The sequence below is a fragment of the Budorcas taxicolor genome, chromosome 5 (genome assembly GCF_023091745.1).
Source record: "Budorcas taxicolor isolate Tak-1 chromosome 5, Takin1.1, whole genome shotgun sequence".
In the NCBI taxonomy this organism is placed as follows: Eukaryota; Metazoa; Chordata; class Mammalia; order Artiodactyla; family Bovidae; genus Budorcas; species Budorcas taxicolor.
In genome coordinates, this window is record NC_068914.1 from 156,190,527 (window position 1) to 156,210,725 (window position 20,199).

The 20,199-nt window shown below is 47.0% G+C and overlaps 1 protein-coding gene across 1 annotated transcript; it reads right to left on the minus strand.

The window, feature by feature from the left end:
• Positions 1-1,160: 1,160 nt before the first annotated feature.
• DESI1 (desumoylating isopeptidase 1) lies at positions 1,161-19,988 on the minus strand. Its single transcript, XM_052640308.1, has 6 exons — positions 19,698-19,988; positions 7,593-7,614; positions 6,364-6,433; positions 3,735-3,844; positions 2,958-3,080; positions 1,161-1,478 (listed from the first exon to the last, which is right to left on the minus strand). Exons 1-6 carry the CDS (start codon positions 19,783-19,785, stop codon positions 1,385-1,387), a joined length of 507 nt encoding a protein of 168 aa, XP_052496268.1. The 5' UTR covers positions 19,786-19,988; the 3' UTR covers positions 1,161-1,384.
• Between the last annotated feature and the right edge of the window lie 211 nt (positions 19,989-20,199).

Here is a 20,199-nt window from a genome sequence, read left to right on the forward strand (position 1 = left end):
CGCCAGCTGCCATGATAACGGCAGAGATGGGAGATGAGGCCAGACGTGAGCAGCAGCTCTTTGGAGAGGAAAGGCAGCTGCTGCAGGCCAGACCCCAGGAGAGAGAGGGTAATTCAAGTCTGAGAACTGGTGGGAGCCGCGGCAGGAGGGGCCCATGGAGGCCAGGGCTGGGGCTCAGGCACCAAGGAGCTCTGAGTTCTCCACATCCTCTCCCCCAACTTAAGGGCTCACAGGAAGCAAGAGAATCTGAAAGCCTCTCCAGGTTAGAAACTTCCAGATTGTTCCCTGCCTTGAAGCTCCTGGCCAACAGCCCTTTATGAAAATGGCCACTCACACCCTCCATCTTGCTTCCTTCAAGTCAGGACACCAGAAATAACACGTGCCTTCAAAACACACTTAGGATACTATAAAAGTCCCTATCAGAAATAACTCTACATTTTCTTGCCACCTTGATTCTGCATTATTATGCTTTCTACATCAGGGACATCTTCCAAGAACAGGGAATCATTTCCTCTTGGTCCCTAGCTGAATACTGCATATTGGTCTGGGTGGGGTGGGTACAATGACTGTCAATAACCTACATTATTACTTGCAGACAAAAGGCCTGGGTCTCTGCTGCTCCAGACCTTCATTAACTGTGACAGGTCAGCTACACGGAGGGAGAGCAGACTGTAGACAGCAAGGCAGGCTCTCCTAGAGCGATGTCAGAGGACTGGCCATCAGTCTAGGCGGAAGGAGGCATGGCTTTATCCTGTTTCCTCTGGACTGGCACTTGCTGTTACTCTCCCCGCATCCTGAGGCTTTTGGTTGCTCCAGTCCGGGCCCCCTGGCCTTGCTGGGGGAGGGGAGGGAAGGCGAGAGAGATCGTGGCTAGAGTTCACTTAGGTTGGGTGAATTTCCCTGAAACTGGCCCCATGTGCACCAACCCTTTGGTTCATTTCATGGTGGCGAGTAACCACTTCCAGGTCACGGATAATGTGAAACTCACCTGGGTCCCACAGCAGGTGGCAACCTGGGTGGAGTATGGGCATTCTCTACAAGGAGGTTCTGGGCTGTGTCTCCCCCAAACAGTGCCTCTTGCTTAAACAAAGCCCCTCCCTTTCTCCAGTGGGGAGGACGCTTAGGAAGCAGCGTCAAAAGTGAACTCACAGACAAGAGAGCCTTAATAAATTAGTATAATACTATTAGAAGGGATGGCATTTTGTTCTGTGTCTTAGCAGCTGTGTCCTACATGCAGCCTGGTGACTTCCTTCCCTGGGAAATTTAAAAAGCCGTCCCCTGGTTGTTAGCTCTGATGTAAAATTATAAAATAGAAATCTGGTAGGGTTTGTTTTGTTTAAAAAGGAAAAGCCCTGGTGAGGCAGGGCGGTCCCATGCAGTCCGGTTAGCTCTGGCCATTGGGTCGGCCCACCGGGCTCCCTCCGGGAGGCTGGATCGCAATTGAGTCCAGGAAGGGCCTCAGGGCCTGTCCAAAGGGCCTGCGGAGAGAAAAGACATGGGTGCTCGGGTGGGCTTGTGAAATGAGAAAGTCAGAAATGAGGAAGGCATACAGTTGGACTTCGGGGGGACTGGGGTCCTCTGGGGGTATCGGCAGTACTCAGGAAAAGTGACAGGTGCAGGCTGTCAGAAGGTGTTGATGCCACTGCCCAGTTTGCTCTCAGAGTAGCTTCGCTGGAAAAAAGACTGCAGACACTGTAGTTTTAAGACACTTTCCAGGACTTCCCAGGTGGTCCAATGGTTAAGACCCCCTGTTTCCAATGCAGGGGATGTGGGTTTGATCCCTGGTTGGGGAACTAAGATCCCACATGCTGTGTGGCACAGCCAAAAATAAAAAAAAGAGACTTTCCAAGATTACTACAACTTTAAATTGGGTTGCCTGCAAAATATCTCAGTTATTGGCTTTCTTTTTTCTTCAGTGGCTACTGCCATTTTTGAAAACCATCCCTGAATTCAAAGGAAGTGAAAAATTCTAAAGCATAAATAGAGGAAACCAAGAAATAGTAAGCCTAATTCAGACAAGTCCAGGAACTCCATGCATCAAATAATAATAGCGAGAACACTCCAGCTACTCAGGGCCCATAACCTAGATCCTGCTGGGGGGTTTAACACGCCCACTAAGGAGTAGGAAGGCAGGGCCAGGGACATGGGGCTCTCCTCGCTGGCTGGACACTGACAACAGCCTTGTTTCCTGAGGGGTTCTGACTCAGGTGTGAAGGATAGCTCACCTTGCTGAGCCTGCTAAATTTGTCAGGATCTCTGCTGGATAGGTCCTCAGTTCAGAGTAACTGAGTCAGAGTCAGGAAATGGGCCTGGTCGTGCAGTGGGCAGAGGCTGCCTGAATGCAAGGGGAGGGAGGGGTACGATGGCACTGAGAATGCATGTCCCCTGAAAGGACACTGCCTGGATGGTGGTCACAGAGCTTGGACCACATCAGGGTGGGAGGGGCTACAGAGTGTTTTTGAAGAAAACATCTACTGAGGGCTGTCTATGTGCTACGAGGTACGAGGTTGACTGATGTCAAAGACCTCAAGGTGCAAGGGAAGAAAGACTGACAGTTTCAAAACAAGTCCCCTGACTAATTCTCCTACTTACTCTGCTCGTCCATCTAAACTGCCTTTTAACTGGGCACTTCTGGGGAGTGGCAAGCTTCATGTGCAGTGGGAAAGACAGATGCCAGGATTCTGTATAAACACTGGGGCCGGCGTCAAGTGGGTTTCTAAGCTCTGCAGTTGCACTCAGGCCACCCTCAGGAGGAGGGTGAAGGTAACATGGGTGAGCCTCTGAGAGCAGAAAGGATGGTGGCCTTCCAAGGCAGGAGCTGCCATCACGACATCCCACCCAGCCTGGCAGGATTCGGGGTCGGGGCGGTGATGGGGAAGGAGGCGGATGTGGGCCAGAGGAGAGACCTTGTGTGAGTGGGGACTTCGAAGGCAGAGACAGAGACAGAGGCCACTTACGTGGAGAGAATTTCAGAGGGAAGGTCAGTGATGTAAGAAGGGATCTTCCGCCCGGTTAGGAACTGTGCCACTTCGTTGCTGAAGGTGTTACAGTTGTTCTCAAAGATGTTGTAGGCCTCACTTCTGCACATTATGAGAAAGGTTTGGGACACAGATATGAGTCAGTAAGTGTGTACATGAAACTGAGATCAGGCAATGGGAGGGCGACCATAGCTGAATCTGAGGACAGGGAATTCCTTTCCTGCACTCCCAAAGCAGAGCCTGGTTTGCCACTCTGGGTATTTAAAGGGAAGAATGAAATAAAAACATATGGCTCCTCCATTTCAGGAGAATCTTTGCATTCACAAAAGCCGAGCTCCGGGGTTAGAATTTTAACAATTGAAACTGACTCAAGCTTCAGTAAGAGAAAACCTGCTCCAGTGTATTTCATCCCAACCTCTCTACAAACCCTGTTTCTGATTTTCAGGACAAAATACTTGGTTGAGAGCAGCATGTGCTGAAATAGCAGCAGCTGCTTTTAATCAGAAGGAATAAATAGCTCTTTCTTCCCTCCAAGTTTCAGCAGTAGGTGTGCCGGATGGAACAGCGGCCTTGGAGGCAGTACTGAGCTCTTTTTGTGGCACGGTAGCTCCTTTCCCATCCTACCTGTTCAGCAAATACAGGGCCAGACCTTGGGCTGAGTGCTCTGGGGGAAATTACCTGGTGGCTGCCATCTGGGGGCCAATTATCTAGTGCGGGAGATGGACACGACTACCGTCTCCCCTGTTCTCCACTCACCGGAACAGAGATTCCCCAAGGGAGGACAGGTACTCCAGAAAGATTTCTTCTGTGACTTCTGTGCTCCCAACATCAACCACAGAATCTGGGGGCCCAAGCAAAGTCCTTCCCTACAAGAGCCAACCCAAAGAAAGCCAGTAAGTCACTCCCTCTGCTGAATTTTTTTCCTTGCCATGGAAGACCACAAATGCTCTGCTCCAACAACTTCTATCTTTCAGAGCACCTGGGGCAGAGGAAGACTTATTTCCTCTTTGTGTCAAGGCTACAACAGCCTAGAGGCTCCTGGAGACTGTCCGTGGCTGTGGGCTGACTGGGTGGCTGAGAAGTCGGGTGTCCGGTTTCTGGTGGGGCCCTGGGAAGCTAAGTCTTCTGCAGGTCAGACTCCTGATACTGTCCACTCCTTCAGTGGATAGACACAGAAACCCAGAGCCCGCAGTCTCCCTTTGTTCCCAGCAGGCCTAGTCACGAGGGCCGAGCAGGACAGCCAGAAATGGCTCACACCTGGCGGCCATCGTTCCATGCCCATATTCATCATGGACGCAGCCAGCTTTTCATATGACACACTTGCTTCCCCCTGTAACACTGGGAAAACGTGAAGAACTGTGAGAAAGCTGGCAGATATTTCCACGATTCAGTTCCTTTATCTGTGAGGCTAATTTAACCAGGTGATAGGGTTTTCCCCTGGCAAGGGAGTTACTGGCCCCTGAAAGGCCTACCAAAACCCCTCAGCCATGGGTTAACAGACTGCTGTGCCATCTATGGGGTCACACAGGGTCGGACACGACTGAAGTGACTTAGCAGTAGCAGTAGCAGATACAAGGAGAGACTGAGGCCCTGGGGGAACCAGCCAAGGGGAAAGCAACAGGATCAGTGGGGAGGAGAGGGCTGGGAATGGGCTGGGGAGTAAGGGCGCACACTTCAGAGCAGCGCTCCTCGAAAAGATCACAGATTCATGCAATAGCTCTTGAGCACCCACTGTGTGCCTGACAAGATTTGAGGGGAGAGCGTGGTGAGCAGATTACTATAGCCAGAGGTGCAAGAGACCGAAAGGTCACTATTTGACCCACTACTCCTCACTAGCATAACAAATATGTTATTGAGAACCTACTACATGCCAGGCCTTATGCAAGGCACAGGAGGTATGTGGACAAAACAGGTGAGATTCTTGTCTCACGTGGAGCTTACGTCTAGTAGTAAAGGCAAACCAATGTATAATTGGACTTCCCTGTGGCTCAGACGGTAAAGCCTCTGTCTACAATGCGGGAGACCCGGGTTCGAGCCCTGGGTTGGGAAGATTCCCTGGAGAAGGAAATGGCAATCCACTCCAGTACTATTGCCTGGAAAATCCCATGGACAGAGGAGCCTGGCAGGCTGCAGTCTATGGGACTGCAAAGAGTTGGACACGACTGAGCGACTTCCCTCCAATGTATAATTATGAGCTGTGATAAGGGTCTTGTTGGAAAAAGTACAGAATGCCATTAGTACATAAAACAGGGGACCTTCCAGTCCAAAAGGTCAGAGAAGACTTGTCTAAGAAAGTGACAATGAGCTCACCTGGAGGATGGAGAGTTAACCCAGTGAAGGATCAGGGCGGTGGGCGGATGTCAGAGGACAGGTTTAAATGTCCAAGGTGTTCAAGGAATGAGAAGGGGGGGGAGGGTAAGGGTGGTGAAGGGCACAACCTGCAAAGGGGCTAACTAGAGAGAGGGAGCGAGCCCAGATCGGATGGGGCCTTGAAGGCTATGCTGAGCTTTCTGGGTTTTATTCTGAGAGCAGTGGGGAGAGTTCTGATTTAAGCAGGGGAATGCCATGATCAGAGTTGGATTTTGAAAAGATTGCTTTGCCATCTGTACAGAGAACTGACTGAGAAGGAAGAGCAGATGCGCTGCTGTGGTCCAGGCTAGAAATGAGGGAGACTGGATTAAGGTGAAAATTCCGGAGAAATGAGAAGAGATGAAGAGGGACAGACTGCTCTGAGATACACTTACAAGGTGGAACTGAATTGGGCTTAATGGAGGACTTGTTATAGGAGGTGGGGAGCCAGTAGAAGGGAGAAATAAGACATGGCATCCCATTTATGAGTATCAAAATGAATATTTTTTTGGTCTTTGCTTGAGTACCTCCTGGGACAACCCTTAGATAGCCCAGACAGGAATTTCTGGGGAAAGGACACGGGATTTGGAGTCAGAGAAACCCGAGTTTAGCACCAGTGCTGCAACCGGCTGCGTCTTTGGGCACCTCACTTTCTCTCTCAGCGCCCTCACCAGCTTCACAGTGACTGAGTTCATGCCAGGACAGAGGCACTGAGCTGGTAATGGTGACAGAAGAGCGAGACGGTCTCAGCTTACAAGGCGCGCACGGGGCTCTCTGTGGAGACTCAGCAACGGCCCGTTTCACCATCACACGCCCAACGTGACAGAGGAACCACGAATGCCAGGGGAGCAGAGGGGGCAGCTGGCTGGCGGATCTGGGAAGGCTATTCTTGAACTGAGACTTGAGGTCATCATGAAGAAGCACGCCACAGGGCTACCTACACTGGCTAGATGCCAGAACTACGGAGGACAGCAAGATTCCTGGACTAGGGGAACTCCCAGGAACCTGGGACGGTGGACGGGGTGGGGGCACTCACTGGCGGACAGCTGGAGATGCCACCACTGCCGAAGAAGAACTCATCCTTGTGCACGACTATGGAGGTGTGCCTGCAATGCAGAGAAGAGGCAGAATGAGCCAGATGGCTTAAAATTGGTCTGAGGAAAAGCAAACACCACCCTGCTGTAAGAGTAATTTCTGCCTCAGGATATGACTTACAAGGTCAACAGCTTTATAATCCTAACCAAACAAAGGTAAGATAAACATCATAGATCAGTTTCCCAGCGTTGGCACTAGTGACATTTGGGGCTGGCTAATCCTTTGTTGTGGGGGCTGGCCTGTGCATTCTAGAAGGTTTAGCAGATCGTGGTCTGTTCCCACTAGATGGCACTAGCATTCCTCATGCCCTCTGTGGTTATAACATGTCTGCAGACGCCACCAACGTTCTCCTCGTGGCAGAAATGTCCCTTGTTGAGAACCACTGCTGTGGATCATGTGAGCGAAGGGGAGTCCTGAGAGTCACCCCAACATTAACAAATCAATACTGAAATAAAGCTCTGCAGACCAAGATGTGTTTTCAGACTTTTCATATAAGATCAGGTGTGTTCAGGGTGGTATGGCTATAGATTGTTCCCAGACTTTTCAAACTAACAGGAATAGTTAACCTGGACCACGTTGAGGGAAAGACCAGATGGTGTTCAGTGTGGACCTATTTCAAGTAAAGGTGCTCATATTACTTCTTGGTCCCAGTCAAACAAAGCGATGGTCATCTGGTCAACCAAAATGTCAGTAGGCTCTAGAATCCAGTCATAACTCTGACCTACGCTTTCCTCAGAAATGGAACAGAGCCCAGCCATCATCCTGTGTCTGACAGACCAATGAAGTTGCGTTTTACGACCCATGTGGGGTCCTCATGACTTCTATAGTTAGAAAACTTGGCCAGGGGTGGGCATACATCATTCTGCCTTTCCTTAGGACAGGTGAAATATCTGCACCACTGATATTTTTAGCTGGATAATTCTTCATTGTGGAGGGGTGTCCTGTGCATTGCAGGATGTTTACGGCAGCAACCCTGGCCTCCACCCATCCACCCTAAACGTCTCACTCAAGACACTGGTAACTTCTGGCTGGGAACCACTGCGTTAGAATGTGAAGATTTGTGGCTTAGAGAGCTAAGTTTTAAACTGGAAGCCACAGACTGAAACCTGAAATGCATGATGCTGTTTGGTTTCATAAACCAGCCAATGTAAGGAGTCCCACGCAACTTACCAGATGCCTTCCAGTTGTTTCCCTGTGGAGAAAAAAAAAAAGAGAGAGAGATTTAGCCACTTGGGACTAGACTAACTTGGGACTTTTGCCCCCCAGCCAGAGCAAATTCAGATCATCAGAGGAACCCATTATAAACCTCTTGGGGGACCTCTGATAAGGTCCTTAGGTTGTGACATAATATGTCGTGTTAAATAAGTTGAAAAGTAATCAGAATCCTTAAGCAGAATTCAAGTAGAAACACTGGTATTGACGTACCCTTTTTTTTTTTTAAAAATTTGTGCCAAGTCTTAGTTGCAGCATGAGGGATCTAGTTCCCTGACCAGGGATAGAATTCGGGGCCGCTGCACTGGGAGTGTGGAGTCTTAGCCACTGGACCACCAGGGAAGTCCAATGTACCCAATTTTACATCTGCTTTTCTTTCTCCTTTAGGGTCAATTCAACTCTATCTTTTTAATTTCTGTCTCATCTACAGAGACAAAGTAAAACAAGAGTATAGAAAAGCTATTATCCACTTCTTCATTGAGCATATGTGAGGTGAAATCCTCTAGAAAATAAGAATGAACTCTGACGATGCCATCCATTTGACCAGCCATGTATTCTGTACCTCTATCCCTCTACGTGCCAGAAGTGATGAGAGATATGGAAATGCAAGTACGAAATGCAAGTTCTGCCTTTAAGGAGCCCAAAGTCAAAAGGAAAGAGAGCCACACATAACTAACTAACACATAATGCTGATAGGCTCCTTAATAGAAGTAAACGTAATAAAGGGAACCTTCAGAGCTGCAATCTAACCAGCGAACAAACAGGGAGGGAGTGGACATTTCTGCCAGAGGGAACAGCACATGCAGACACAGAGCTATGAAAACGACCAAGGCAGGGGACACAGAGGGGGCAGTGATGGCGGGAAGAGGACAAGTGCCGGGGGTGCGGGCAGAAGAGCGCAAAGCTGCACGGAAGGCCGCCCCACACTGCAGGGCATGGCGGGTGCGAGGCAGCACAGGGCCTCTACCAGACCCGGTTTTCAAATGATAACTGTTACCTTCTAAGAGAGAACTATAGGAACAGAAGATGTATTGGAGGGAAGAGAGCTGAGAGAACAGACTGAGGAGGTCTGTGCAGTAAGACACGGGAGATGCAGGAGTGCCGAGGATAAAGAGGAAGCACGGTGAAGGACACGAGAGCGTGATCGAACATCACTCACCCACCTCTGGTTATCATTTCAGGGTAACTGTTTACTGAGTGCTAAGCAAAGAGTGCTTACTTTTGCTTTCAATGCTTTGGTGTTTGCCCTGTGACTTTCTAAAGGAAGAAACTAGGCCTTGTACAGAAGGGGAGCTGATATGATTACACTTTTCCCTTTGCCTAACCTGCAATATCTTGCCCCTTCAAGCAAACTTAAAACAGATAACCTTAGCCTAATTTTCTTTTTTTTGGAAGAGACAAAAGAAACCATGGCTCCTCCATGACAACTACTGATGATTCAGCATAGTGTCATTAAAAGCAGTTAAGAATATGGCATAGGACTTCCCTGCAGTCCAGTGGTTAAGACTCTGCCTTCCAATGCAGGAGGTACAAGTTCAATCCCTGGTCAGGGAGCTAAAATCCCACACACTTCGTGGCCAAAAAAACATTAAAAATGTGAATAATACTGTAACAAATTAAAGACTTTAAAAATAGTTCATATCAAAAAAAAAAAAAATATGGCGTAAGTTCAGATCTGAGCTTTTCCCTTTGCTAGAGGTGGATCCTGGGCAAGTTTACTCAACCTGAGCTGAAGTTTCATCAATACAAAGTTGCTGTAATCAGTAATGATTATTGGTGTAAAGCATCATAGTGTGTGGGACACAGAATTCTGATAAATGGAGATACTGGATATAATTTTTTAAAAAGATCAAAGAAATTCCACTTCAGGGTTGATAGGCAAGATCTAAGAACAGATTTCAGTATCCATCAGATTAGTCCGAAATCTTGTATTACATGCAATCATTTTACCCTCTGCTGTTAGTGCTGCGAGGCTAAATGAAATAACAAAGGAAAATAAAATGTAGCAGAGTTCCTCTGCCTCTAGAGACCAGTCTGCTTTTCACTAGGAGACGGGCTGCTTTGACCACAAGGTCACAAATGGGACAGAGGGATTCTGGCCCAGGGTTTTGGGGACTGTGGGGCAGGCTCTGCCTTGATCCAAACTGAGCTGAGATTCCAGAGATGGATCAGAAACAGAAATGGATGCCAAAAGGAAGTGATAACCCATGTAGGACAGGCACTGAGTTGGATTCTTCATCTCTTCCAGCCGACTCTAGGAGACTGAAAGACCACACTCTTCCTTTCACAATGTGTAAAGTGGAGAGACTAAGTCGCCTTTTAAATCGAGCTGGTCTACTCTTCTGGACTGACACATAAAAAAACAGCTTATTGTCTAAATGGCAGCAATCTGATGTTTATTTCCTTGGAGACAAGCAATGACGCATGAAACGACAGATAAGGGATCCTGCTTTCTCCTGGGTGATCCTGCTCTCATCTACTTTGGGAAGAACACTATACTTATAAGAAAGGAAGTACAGTGTAGTAAAGAAGAACACAGGTTCTGAGAATTCCCTGCTGATCTGATGGTTAGGACTCTGCACTTTCACTGCCCAGGGCCTGGGTTTGGTCCCTCGTTGGGGAACTAGGATCCTGCAAGCTGAATGGTATGGCTAACATTTTTTAAAAAGAAGAAAAAAAGAGAACACAGATTTTAGTGTGGACAGGGCAGGTCTGAATCTTATCAGTTCACTCAGTGAATCAATGTTTATTAAGTGATTATTATACTTCAGGTGATGTTCTTGGCATTAAGGATATGTCAGAATGCAAAGGAGACAAAATAAAAACAAACTCCTTCAATGCATTCACAGGGTGGGGAGATAGGACAGTCAATAAATACTACTAATAAGCATAATAAACCACAGTAGGCTAACAATAATGAGTGATAAAAATAAGAGCAGGATAAGGGAGACTGGGCATTTCAGGGACGGCCAGGGTGGGCCTATTTGAGAAGGTGATATTTGAGCAAAGGCCTGAAGGAGGCAAGGGAGGGAGCCATGCAGAGGCAGGACATGCTAGGTGTACCCGAGGGGCCTTCAGGAGGCCAGTGTGGCTAAAGTGGGTGAGAGGAGCAAAGCAGGGGGTGAGCAGAAATAACGGAGAAGCAGGTCACGTAGGTCAACTTGGTGAAGTTGAGAACTTTTCTAAGCCTGAGCTGTCCAGCATGGTAGTCACTGACCACAAGTGGCTTTTAAAATCAAAAGAACAAATTCAGTACTGCATTTCAAGCACTCTCAACAGCCACGTGTGGCTAGCAGTTAGCCATGGGACAGTGCAGATCTAGAACGTTTCCATCACTGCAGGAAGTTCTATGGGTTGACACTGTGGGAACCTTGGTTTTCGATTCTGTTAGGGAACAAAAGGCATAGTACTAGTGTCCAGCTCATAACATTTCCAAGGTCAAGAGATGACCCATGAAAGAGGCCCAGCAAAGTGCCTGCCACATAATATGTGCCCCGTAAAAAGAATACCTCTTGTTTCTTTTAGGCTTTACAATTTGAAAGTTTTATGGTGGCTCAGACGGTAAAGCGTCTGTCTACAATGCGGGAGACCTGGGTTCGATCCCTGGGTCGGGAAGATCCGCTGGAGAAGGAGACGGCAATCCACTCCAGTACTATCGCCTGGAAAATCCCATGGACAGATGAGCCTGATAAGTTACAGTCCATGAGGTCGCAAAGAGTCAGACACGACTGAGCAACTTCACTTACTTATTTCACTTATGGCTGCTCTCACAGCACCTTGGTATAAAAACTACCTACTTATAGGTCTTTCCCCCTTGTTAGACTATAATGGTCTCAAGGACAAGGGCCATGCTTATGCACCTTTGTGATTCCAGGGCTGAGCAAAGAACCTGGATCAGCGATATTACACGCACAGCTGCGGTGGCTGACACACGGTGCTAATGAGGCCAGAGTTCTTAACCTCAATCTTGGCTGCCCTGGCTTGTTATTCAGATGACTCTGCAACCCTGGCATGTTGCACCCTGCTTCTGCCTTCTCAGATGCCCGTGCTCAATGACCCAGGAGCACAGGTGGCAGGTCCAGGTGCACTGGTTCAAACCCAATCCTACTAAAATACTGGGTTTTTGGTGTGAGGCCTCAGAGACCTTCCTGCCACTTATTTTTACACCTGAAAAATAATGCAAAGTTGTGGGATACAAGTCCTACTTCATTCTCCTTGATATTCTCTGTACTGTTCATTGAACTCAACTGTAAGCTGGACATTATGCATGTGTGTGTGCCAAGTTGCTTCAGTCCTGTCTGACTCTTTGCGATCCAGTGGACTACAGTGTGCCAGGCTCCTCTGTTCATGGGCTTCTCCAGGCTAGAATACTGGGGTGGGACTGCCATGCCCTCTTCCAGGGGATCTTTCCAATCCAGGGATCGAACTCACATCTGCAGCTCCTGCATTGCAGGCAGATTCTGTGCGCTGAGGCACTGGAGAAGCCCCAACCTGGACATACTTCCTCTTTATTCAACCACATCAAGGTATGCTTAAGATCCCATCCACCCATAGGATGGTGATAGAAACTATACAAAAAAAGATCCTCTTATTTATCCTTCTGTCATTTATCAATCCATCTATCAAACACCTAGAACCAACAACTTAAAACGGATTGAGTGGATTCACATCCTTTCTTAAAGTGCTTCATAGTTATCCTTATTCTCACCTCTTTACATAGTGGAGTGGGACAAATATTTATTAACATCATTTCAAACAGGTAAATAAAAATGCATGATTTGTCCAGTGTAATGAGGGAAAAAAAAGGGATATGACCATGTACTTGTTAGAGCAGCTCAGGTAGAAATGTAACGTTAGCTGCCCTGTAAATGTAACATTAGCTTGTCCTCATGGCGCTCTCATGAAGACAAGAACCAGGGTCATGGCCTCCTCTGGGGGTGACCAGCATTGGAAAGTGGGACTGGAGTGATTTTTAAATTTTTTCGTTCAGACTGAGACACAGTAGGTGAGTAGGTGGTGAGGGTTTGAGACTGAATCAGGGCACAAGGCCACTGGGGGATGTGAATTAGACTCAGTGGCTATAAGCACACTACAGAAAAGCAGACTGTTTTCCCACTAGGACTTCCTCAGCAAGCTGCAGAGTGCGTGGGTCAGATGGCTGCATGTCTCTAAGCTTGCTGGCACACCCATTGCATTGATTTGGAAGCCTGTGAGGTATGTGCATGGAAACAAATGGAAGCTGTGGATATTAGCCCTGTTGTTCATCATAAACAACAAAGAATGTAGACTGAGGTCCTGATCATAAGAGTGAAGTCAGTATATAAAGCCAAACAGAACATGCGCCATCTGCCTCCCTCGCCGATTAAGGCGGTGGAGCTTGTGTGTATAGACATGCAAGCTAGCAATGGGACACGCTCACCTTGTATACTGCTGGTGCTAAGTAAATGTCTGCTAATAAGCAAGAAGTGGGTGGCAGGGATGGGACTCCAGGGGCAGGCGGCATTAGCTCATGGGTGCACACTGAAAGTAGCCCAGGCTCACTTTGGGCTTCTCTAGTAGCTCAGTCGGTAAAGAGTCTGCCTGCAATGCAGGAGACCCGGGTTCAACCCCTGGGTTGGGAAGATCCCCTGGAGAAGGAAATGGCAACCCACTCCAGCATTCTTGCCTGGAGAATCCCTGGGACAGAGGAGCCTGGCGGGCTACAGTTCATGCGGTCGCAAGAGTTGGACACGATTGAGCAATTGAGCACACTGGCTCACCTCCTAAGTGTCTCTCCACAGGGACAAAGAGCTCTTAACTGGCAATGTGTTAATCTGATTTTCCAGATTACCAGCAACGTGAAGGGGTTAACTTAAAAAAAAAATCAGCTTATTCTCTAGATGGTGGTTTAGTCACTGTGTCCTCTGTTCATAGGATTCTCCAGGCAAGAATACCGGAGTGGGTTGCCATTTCCTTCTCCAGGGGATCTTCCCAACCCAGGGGTTGAACCCGGGTCTCCTGCATTGCAGGTAGATTCTTTACTGACTGAGCTATGAGGGCTTCCCTGGTGCCTCAGCTGGTAAAGAATGAGGTGCCTACAATGCAGGAGACCTGGGTTCGATTCCTGGGTTGGAAAGATTCCCCTGAAAAAGGAAATGGCAACCTACTCCAGGATTCTGGCCAGGAGAATTCCATGGACTGTATAGTCCATGGGGTTGCAAAGAGTCAGACATGATTGAGCAACTTTCACTATTCTCTAGAACCACTAGGTAAATGTTGAATCTATGTGGGAAAAGGTAAAAAGAAACATTTGTGTATCATAAGTGGACCTCTGGACCTATTTTGTAAAAAAAAAAAAAAAATGCTTATTAGCAGGGGGCTTGCCCCTCCTTAAGGCAGGGAAAGGTCATCACAAAATCAAAATGCAAAACACTGTTAAAAACTGAGAGGTATTTTAATCCTCAGAAAAGGATAGATTTAAAACTACTTAATACTTTACCTCTAGGAGCCAGTACAGGATTCTTTCTCAGGATAAAAATAACTAATTTGTGAGTTCTTTTCTTTCGGTACTGAGTGGGTTCCCTCTTAATTATTGCTTGGTGTTATGAGTCAGGCCTTGTAGCAATGCTTGGAAAGATCTGCAACATCCTGTCACTTACGCCATTTGTATGATATTTACTGAATTCCAGGGCTTCCCAGGTGGTGCTAGTGATAAAGAATCTGCCTGCCAATGCAGGAGACAAGAGGGTTCGATCCCTAGGTGGGGAAGATCCCCTGGAGAAGGAAATGGCAACCCACTTCAGTATTCTTGCCTGGGAAATCCCATGGACAGAAGAGCCTGGCGGGCTACAGTCCACAGGGTCACAAAGAGTTGGATACAACTAAAGCAACTTAGCACGCATGCACAATCAGGGATTCTTGTCCCCAGTGGAGCTTCTAGTCCAGGTGGGGCTGGGGGAGTGGACAGAGATGAGAAAACATGCAATTATAAGATAGAATAAACGCTATTAGAGGAGATCACAGGATGTTATCAGTACTTTATAGAGACACATGACCAAGATTTGAGGGGCAGGGGGATAGGGAAGGCTTCCTGGAGGAAGTAACACTTCAGTTGAGACCTCAAAGATAAGCAGAAGTTATCCAGGCTAAGAGATGGGGAGAGAAAGTATCCCTGGCAGAGAGCACAGCCTTTGAAAAGCCTGGAGGTGAAAAAGAAATGAACAGTTCAGTCCTGTTAGGATGTACAACCATCTTCTCAGACCCTGGGTTTTGTTAAGACAATTAAGCCATAATGCCTTGAGGATCTACTGGGAGAAATAGTTACTCAGATCATTTTCCCCAGGGCTTAGTTTTCCAGTAGAACCCAGCTGAGAAAGTCTTAAGTAGAGACTGTTCAGGATGTGGGGACAGGTGAGGGTGGAGAGAAAAGCAGGAGGAGGATCATGAAGGGCCTAGTAAGTCACATTCGTTTTTTCATTTTGTCATTAAGAAATGGCAGTTATTACTAAATTAACTCATTGGATGGATATAAAACAACACACACAATGAAGAATAAAAACCTAAAACAAAGCACAATAGATGGCATTAAAACATTAAATAAACCCCCTCAGATTTAAATACATTCTGTCTAATCTTTAAGCCTGAGCTTGTCTCAATCATTCCTTTAGTCAATATTTACTGACCACCAGCTCTGAATGACCACTAGGGAACACACAGGGGAGATAGCGTCCCTGCCTTTCAGGAGCTCAAGGTTCTTGCTGAAGTCTTTCTGGCACATTCAGCCCACAATGGCCTGTCCCATCTTTCAAGGCCTAAATAATTGTTTCACCACTCACTTCTTTTTGGCATCTAATCATAATCTCTTTTGGGGTGTTATCTAATGTGGCATATGTACATTATTTTTAACTAAATAAATTCCTCAAGGACAGAGTCTATGTGTTTTATTTTGTTACTATTTGTACTACAGAATTAAGCAAGAAACTGAGCAGTGTAAAATCTCAAATATTCATTAGACTGCATTCTGCCGAGAATATACATTTATATATATTCTATATGCCTAAGTCTTTAAATCTGAGAACAATTTTGAGACAGGCTTGTAAAGAGAAAATAAATGTGATCTTGGAACATGTATATGCAGGCAAAACTTCAGATCGGAAAACAATCAACAAATACAAGAATCCCTTAGCACAATTAAATAAATACACAAACCTCCACATTTATTTTTACGTACTTTAGCACAAAAAGAGGTCAAGGAATTTAAAGAGCAGCCAAAATTATTAAAAGGACAAACTGAAGGACAATCATAATAGCTAATTATCTTAGGCAAATAGTGACCATGAAAAAAAAAGTACAATCAGGCCATCTGCTCGATTAGAAAGTAAGGATATTTCTGGGATCATGTTCATGGTGAGTGAGAGACTGTGGAACAGCAACAGCTTCATGAGAAGCAATTCTAGAAGACTGAAAAGGGGACAGGGTAAAACTGTGGCGTCCACACTGTTTCAGGGGAGAGCGGAATTACACTGGGCTCTATCTGGTCTAGTCATGACTGTAATAGACTAGATGGGGTCTCATAGTGAGGAAGTGTCACAAGAGTACAACAACTAAATTAAAGAGCCAGGCCACCCCACCTTAAAAAAACAAGATTAAGAGGGCACTGCTGATGAGGTCACACTAGTTCGGGACAATGAAGGCCAGGAGGGATGGTCATAAATCTGTGATTATGATTGGCACACACATTGAACTCAGCTATTTTCCTCATCCAGATTTGAAACACCTGGCCAAAAATGCCTTTATAAACTTGAATGAGGTACCTACTTTACATCAATTATAAAGGAACAGATTACACAAGAGAGGTGGTATAGCAAAATAACTGAGAACATGAGCTCTGGAAGTCAAGACTGCCTGTGTTCACAACCCAGCTCTGCTACTTACCAGATGTGACCCGGGGGCAAATTTCTTAATGCCCCTTGTCTCAGGAATCTCAACTAAAAAATGGAGGTAATAACAGGACGTATCTCACATAATTGTGGTGAAGAATGTAACACATGAAAATACTCAGGAAACCGAAGGGTCTGGCAAATGGCAAGCGGTCAGTAAGTTCTAGCTATTAATATACTTATAGAATTCATTAAAAAAAAATCAGGAAAAAAACTGATTTTTTTAAACATTCAAATATATTAATATTTAGGAATGGGAAATCAATGGATGGCTACTCACAGAATTGGGACACACTCAACTTTAAGGTTAGTGATGTTTGGATGGGATGAACCAGTAAGGCAAAGCCCATTTTCCATGTTTTTAACTCTAGAAAGTAATGATTATCAGCTCTGATAACCCTTTTTTCATTACTTTTACAAAAGGCAGAGAAGCAATATGAGAAAAGGGGATAGAGAAGAGAGAATTAGATTTGCAGGCAAGGTGGTGTTCTCAGAAATACTACTGGAATCAAAGGTGCCCAATTGATGAAGTTCCAATTTGGCTGAGGTCTTCTAGGATTTCACATCTATTAAAAAAGCTTTCAGATGGGATGGGAAGGAGTCCCAGTATTCCACCTTCAGTTAAGGCACTTTCTTCTTCACCCATTGAACTCCACAAAGGTCTTCTTCCAGTGCCAGGTCAGGCTCTTTTTGCCTCAGAGCCTTGGCAGGTTAATTCCCCTTCTGCCTGGAACCCTGTAACTACCTCACCACCCACCTTACGACTACTTCTTCCTTATCCTTAAATTTCCAACTTAAAAGCCATTACTCCTGATTCTCTTATTTAAAATAGGTCTCTATTCATATTTTTTATCTCAGCACCTAGTTGGCTTCTTGCACAGCCTAATACTTTTCACAATTTGTAACTGTTTCATACGCTTATTTATTTTTACTGTCTTCCCCACTAAATAGCTCCATGATGGCAGAGAACATCTTTATTCACATCATCTTCACTTCATCTTAACATTGACTAGCATATAGCAGGCACTCAATATGTTGAATGAATTATGAACCAATGGCTCTAAGGTCCCTTTCAGCTAAAATCAATAACTGTTAGATAATAGAACAGAAAATATCCAGTGTAAAGGTGGAGGCTTTTATGGATGGGCCTAGGAAGTATCGAAGTGACACCTCACTATGATCAAGCTAACTAAATGGCTCCATTCCAAGAGGTTTAGTCAGAACTTGACTGATGTAATATACTAGTGACTATCACCTTCCTCAAACAGTGACTCTGTAAGTTTTGCTTTCAGATTTGCCTTACTCATTTTAACAACTGGAGAACTAGGCCCAAACTTCTAAACATGGATTGGCTACGTAAGAATTATCTGAGGAGCTTATTAAAAAGACAGGTTTCTGGACCAAAACTCCAAAAGATTCTTGTTTAGTACTTGTGTAATAAGGCTCTAGAATCCATATGTTTAAAACTTTGTGGGAATTCCCTGGCAGTCCAGTGATTAGGGCTCTGTGCTTTTACTGCGAAGGAAGAGGGGTTCAATCCCTGGTTGCCAAACTAAGATCCCGCAAATCAGCGTGGCCAAAAACAATGCTTATTTTGCAATATATGTATAGTACACAATTCAAAAGATACAAAAAAGTTTATAGCAAAATCTCCCTTTCATTCCTGTCTCCCAGTCTCAAGTTGCCCTTTTCATAAGCTAACACTGTTAGCAATTTTCTTATGTATTTCTCCAGATCATATTTGCCTAGACAACATGTATCCTTTGTTTCAAACGCCCACATGCATATAGAAAGAACTATTTCAGTTTCACTTTTTCTATTCCCATTTAACAATATATGCTGGAAAGGAAGGTATCTGTATTTTTAACAAGCACCCTAGGTGATTTCTGATGGAAAGCCAAACAGGAATCACTCAGTGGCCCAGAGTTAGGTTTAAGTTCACTCCACTAACGGGCTTCCCGTATGGCTCGCACGGTAAAGCGTCTGCCCGCAATGCGGGAGACCCAGGTTCGAGTCCTGGGTCCGGAAAGTCCCCTGGAGAAGGAAATGGCAATCCACTCCAGCACTCTTGCCTGGAAACTCCCATGGGATAGGCTCCTCGCAAAGAGTCGGACACGACTGAGCGACTTCACTTCATTTCACTCCACTAAAACACGTTAGAAACTCAAAGACACACGAACTCAAAGGTAGCCTTGCTTACATGACCTCTCCCCTCTTGTCTCATGGACACGAATTAAAACATTCTCTAATATCTCCACCTAAGTCAAGAAAAACGAGCCATTCACATGGATGCTCCCCAAATGTTCACTTTTCAATTCCCATAATCCTTTCCTGCCCAACAGCACCTGAAATCACAAACCGGACTATTCCTAGGTTACACAAGACATTTTGCTATTTGGGTTATAAAAGAGGATTGGTCTCCTCTGAACTGGGACTGGTTTTCTCTCCTGGTAGTTAAGTAGTTTAATGGAGCACAACCGAAAATACTTCCTTCACTAATCACTACTGACCCAACAGCATCCAATCCTCCAACTGCTTTCTCACCATGTGGGCAAAAGCAATTAACTTAGAAACTGTCCAGAAGACCGCATAAAGTCAGGCCGAACTCGGTGAATTCTCGAGTTCGGAAGCCGGGAGATCCCGACTTTCTTCTCTCTCGGGGCGATTGGCGCGGGCCCCGTGCAACACGCTCTAGCCTTCTCTCCCCACCTACCCCAGGGACTGCAGGAAGAGTTTCGCTTTGGCGCGGAGCGAAGGCTCTCCTCCGCAGTGTCCCTTTCACCACGCGGTGCACTGCGCGGAAAGGCATATCGCCTCCCCTCCGAGGAAGGAGTGTAAGGGGGCTCCACGAGCGTGTCAGGGCACCCACCGGGACACAGCGCCGGCTTATCCCTCCTCCCAGCTGGAGGGGCTCTGAAGGGCTTGGGGAGGGCGTGACTCCTCCCTCCCCTCTCCCGGGATTCAAACGTGATGACTGCAAAGGGGGGCTTAAGGGGCCCCCACCTCAGATGCACACCTTCTCTCCTCGGGTGTTTCTGCATCCTCTGGGCCTTCCCTTGAGTCATGACCCAGGCCTGGCCCCCTCGGCCGGCCGTCCCGGAGCCCTCTTGCCCGGTTCCCGCCCGCTCCCCACAGCCCCCCTCACCCAACATGATGGGGCTGAGCCGCCGGGCCAGGCCCTTGGACAGGTCGTACACGTAGAGCTTCACCGGATAGAGATTCGGCGGCTCCATCGGGACCCGTGGCGGCGGCGGCCACGAAGTCCCTCAGGCACCCGGCAGCGGCTTGGACCTTCCCGTACCCGACGGGGGAGGGAAGTGGAGGGAACGGGAGACCGAGCCCCGGCCCGGCCTCAGGGGCGGGGAGAGGCCGCCCTGGGCTGCTCGCGCTCCCGCACCCGCCACCGGCAACGACTACTGTGAGGTGACAGAGCGGGGACGGGCACGGTCCGTGCGAAAGACAGCGCGGGGGCGGGGACGTACTTTCGCGCATGTGCGTAGTGTCCTGACGGACGGCGAGGGGCGGGGTTTGGCGGGCGGGGCGGGGCTTCGCAGACGGCGTGGTGGTAGTTCGGGTCCGGTGCGGAAAGCGCCTTGTGGGAGTGGGCGTGTTTGCTAGACAGGAACAGGGCACGCTGTGCGTGATGA

Bases quoted from the DNA above. Each gene is read 5' to 3' on its own strand.
- DESI1 (XM_052640308.1), bottom strand. From the start codon at position 19,785: ATGGAGCCGCCGAATCTCTATCCGGTGAAGCTCTACGTGTACGACCTG. The intron at 7,615-19,697 runs GTGAGGGGGGCT...TTTTCTCCACAG, and splicing joins GCTCAGCCCCATCATGTTGG to GGAAACAACTGGAAGGCATC. The intron at 3,845-6,363 runs GTGAGTGCCCCC...TGGCTCTTGTAG, and splicing joins GCATCTCCAGCTGTCCGCCA to GGAAGGACTTTGCTTGGGCC.